General features: G+C 47.2%; 1 protein-coding gene across 1 annotated transcript in view; it reads left to right on the forward strand.

Moving 5' to 3' along the window:
• Positions 1 to 3,108, forward strand: part of LOC107299945 (3-methyl-2-oxobutanoate dehydrogenase [lipoamide] kinase, mitochondrial-like) — a gene marked incomplete at its 3' end in the record, with an annotated part of 14,659 nt that overhangs the window by 5,949 nt on the left and 5,602 nt on the right. The window contains exon 3 of the mRNA XM_015829288.1: positions 28 to 138. Coding sequence (XP_015684774.1) covers positions 28 to 138 — 111 coding nt within the window. The remainder of the gene's footprint in view (positions 1 to 27; positions 139 to 3,108) is intronic.

Consider the following 3,108-nt stretch of genomic DNA (forward strand, 5'->3'; position numbering starts at 1 on the left):
CAATCTCCCTTTTATGTTTTGCTACAGAAAAGCGCCCGTTACCTGCACCATGAGCTGCCGGTCCGTATTGCTCACCGCATCAAAGGGTTTCGAAGCCTTCCCTTCATCATTGGCTGCAACCCCACCATCCTCCATGTGGTAGGCGCACCAAGGTCTGCGGGGAAGCATCGGAAAGAGATGACCCATAACTGGCGTTGGAGCTAAAGCAGGGAAACGGACGAGGCCCTTGAGGCTGTTGATGTTCTGATAATCCACCCTTAAAACGGTGTCGTAATTGCTTCCTTCACATTATATAACAAGGATCTCATTCCCTGCTTTTTCAAGCAACTATTTCTCACAGCCGCAGGGCTGGTAGTCCTCGATTTACGGCTACAGTTGGGACCAGAATTTCCATTGTTAAACAAAGCAGTTGTTAATAGCAGTAGCAGTGGTGCTTAGACTTAGATACCGCTTCACAGTGCTTTACAGCCCTCTGTAAGCGGTTTTTACAGAGTCAGCCCAACAATCTGGGTCCTCATTTTACCGACCTCGGAAGGATGGAAGGCTAAGTCAACCTGGAGCCAGTGAGAATCGAACTGCTGGCAGCCGGCAGTCAGCAGAAGTAGCCTGCAATACTGCATTCTAGCCACTGCGCCACCACGGCTCAGCTAAGCGAGTTGTATCCGATTTTACGGCCTTTATTGCCCCAATTAAGTGCCGTTCTTAAGGGAATCACATGGTCCTTAAACAAATCCAGCTTCTCCCATTGATTTTGCTTGTCAGAAGCTGGCTGGGAAGGTCGCCAATGGCGATCACATGACCCTGGGATGCTGTAACCGTCATAAATACGTGCTGGTTGCCAAGAGCACCCTAATTCCGGTCCTGTGATTGGGGGATGGTGCAAAGGGCCAGGAGCAGTCCTATCTCTGAACGGTCACTAAATGAATGGCTGTAAGTCAAGGGCTATCTGTAATGCAGAATCAAAGAGAAATTTGCTTTTGCGCGTGGAAAGTTACGCAGACAGGACTGGAGACCCTTGACCTCTGTTTTAGTGATGATTTTGTCTTTATTCCCAAATCTCGGTTCCGATGAGAGTAGGAACGGAGGATTATTTCAGCAGGGGAAGATGTTCCTTGGATGTTGCTTCCCTGGCTAGGAAGGGAAGTTTGAGGAACCAGATACTACATTCTCACTGCCTTTGCAGTGAAGATAGACAGGGCTTTTGGCTAACAGGAAGAACAAGTCGACTCACTCACTGGGTTACGGATGGACTTACAGCCATTCGTTTAGCTATCCTTTAAAGCAGGGCTTTTCAACCAGTGGTACGGGTACCCCCTGTGGTACATTGGCACCTGGCAGGTGGTACGCGACCATCCTAGAAAAGTGGTAGTGGGGGAGGGGAATGAGCTGAACCGGTGGCAGCACCACACAAGCCTGAGCGAGAGACGGCTGGAGCTGCAGGGCTGTCAGGGCTCAGCGGAAGCGCCAGGATCAGTGCCGGGCTCCAGCTGGAGCTCACCACTGATCCTGGTGCTTCTGCTGAGCCCAGAAGAAGTGCCAATCAGCTGGAATGTTGCAGCATCTCCAGGGTCTTGTGATTTACATTCAGATGCTTGGCAACTGATTCATATTTATGACGGTCACAATGTCCCAGGGTCATGTGAAGTGACCAAAACCTGCTGCAGCCACCCAGCAGACAGGGGGGAATAAAAACCAAACACCCCCCCACCCCACCCCTGCTGCCAATCCTCAACAGAAATGGTCACAACAATGGAAATCTCGGACAGGAGGAAGAGCGCGGCCAGGTGGGCAGGCAGGTGTCTTGCTCGGCTGTGGCTTGGGGGGCACTTTTTTCAGTGCCATTGTAACTTCGAACAGTCACTAAACGAACTGTTGTAAGTCGAGAACTACCTGTACTTTATCACTTTTTTTTTTTTTTTGGTCATCAAGTTTTTGACACCTTGCTAGGCGACTGGTGGTACTCGGATGTTGCCATATCCTAAAAGTGGTACAATGGGTGAAAAGGTTGAAAAGCCCTAGTTTAGCTATCTTTTGGAGTTACAACAGCAGTGAAAAAAGTGTCTTATGAGCATTGCAGCGTCCCCATGGCCACGCGATCAGAACCCAGGCCCTTGGCAACCAGCATGCGTTTACGACGGTTGCCGTGTCACTGGATCAGCCTGCCGCTTTCCCAGCCAGCTTCCGAATAAGCAAAGTCAATGGGGGAAGCAGATTCGCTTAACGACCTCAGGATTCGGTTGATCAACTGCAGTGATTCGTTTAACAATCGTGGCATAGAAAAGGTTGGAAAATCGGGTGCGACTCACTTAACAACGGCCTTGCCTAGCAGGGGAGATTCTGATCCCAATTAAGGTTGTAAGCCGAGGACTTCCTATATACAGGGAACTTAAGAAATCAATGGCTTACAGCAGGGGTTCTCAAACCTGGCCACTTTAAGACTTGTGGACTTCAACTCCCAGAATTCCCCAGCCAGCCATGGCTGGCTTGGGAATTCTGGGAGTTGAAGTCCACAAGTCTTAAAGTGGCCAGGTTTGCGGACCCCTGGCTTACAGCCTAGCTTACTCTTTCTTGGAGGGTGAGGTTTTGTGGCAATAAAAACAGTAGTAACAATAATAGTAAAAAATGATAGGAATAACTGACCAAATAACTGGTTCTATTGCTTTCCTCAAAGGGATTTGATGGCCAGAGTCTTCCCTTGAATATCATTTTTCTTCAATATGCCGTACCGGATTCTGCTTCCATTCAACAATAGCTAGAAAACTAAACTGTTTGCCTGGTCACTTGCACATTTTTAACTTGCTAGTTCAGGGGTCCTCAACTTTGGCAACTTTTAGACTTGTGAACTTCAACAATTAACCAGTGGAACAACCTGCCTCCAGAAGCGGTGAATGCTCCAACACTGGAAGTTATTAAGAAGAGACTGGACAGCCATTTGTCCAAAATGGTATAGGGTTTCCTGCCTGAGCAGGGGGTTGGACTAGATGACCTCCAAGGTCCCTTCCAACTTTATTATTATTATTATTATTATTATTATTATTATTATTATTATTATTATTATTATTATTATTATTATTATTATTATTATTATTATTATTATTATTATTATTA

Source organism: Protobothrops mucrosquamatus, unplaced genomic scaffold (assembly GCF_001527695.2).
Source record: "Protobothrops mucrosquamatus isolate PMUCROS unplaced genomic scaffold, P.Mucros_1.0 scaffold5751, whole genome shotgun sequence".
In the NCBI taxonomy this organism is placed as follows: Eukaryota; Metazoa; Chordata; class Lepidosauria; order Squamata; family Viperidae; genus Protobothrops; species Protobothrops mucrosquamatus.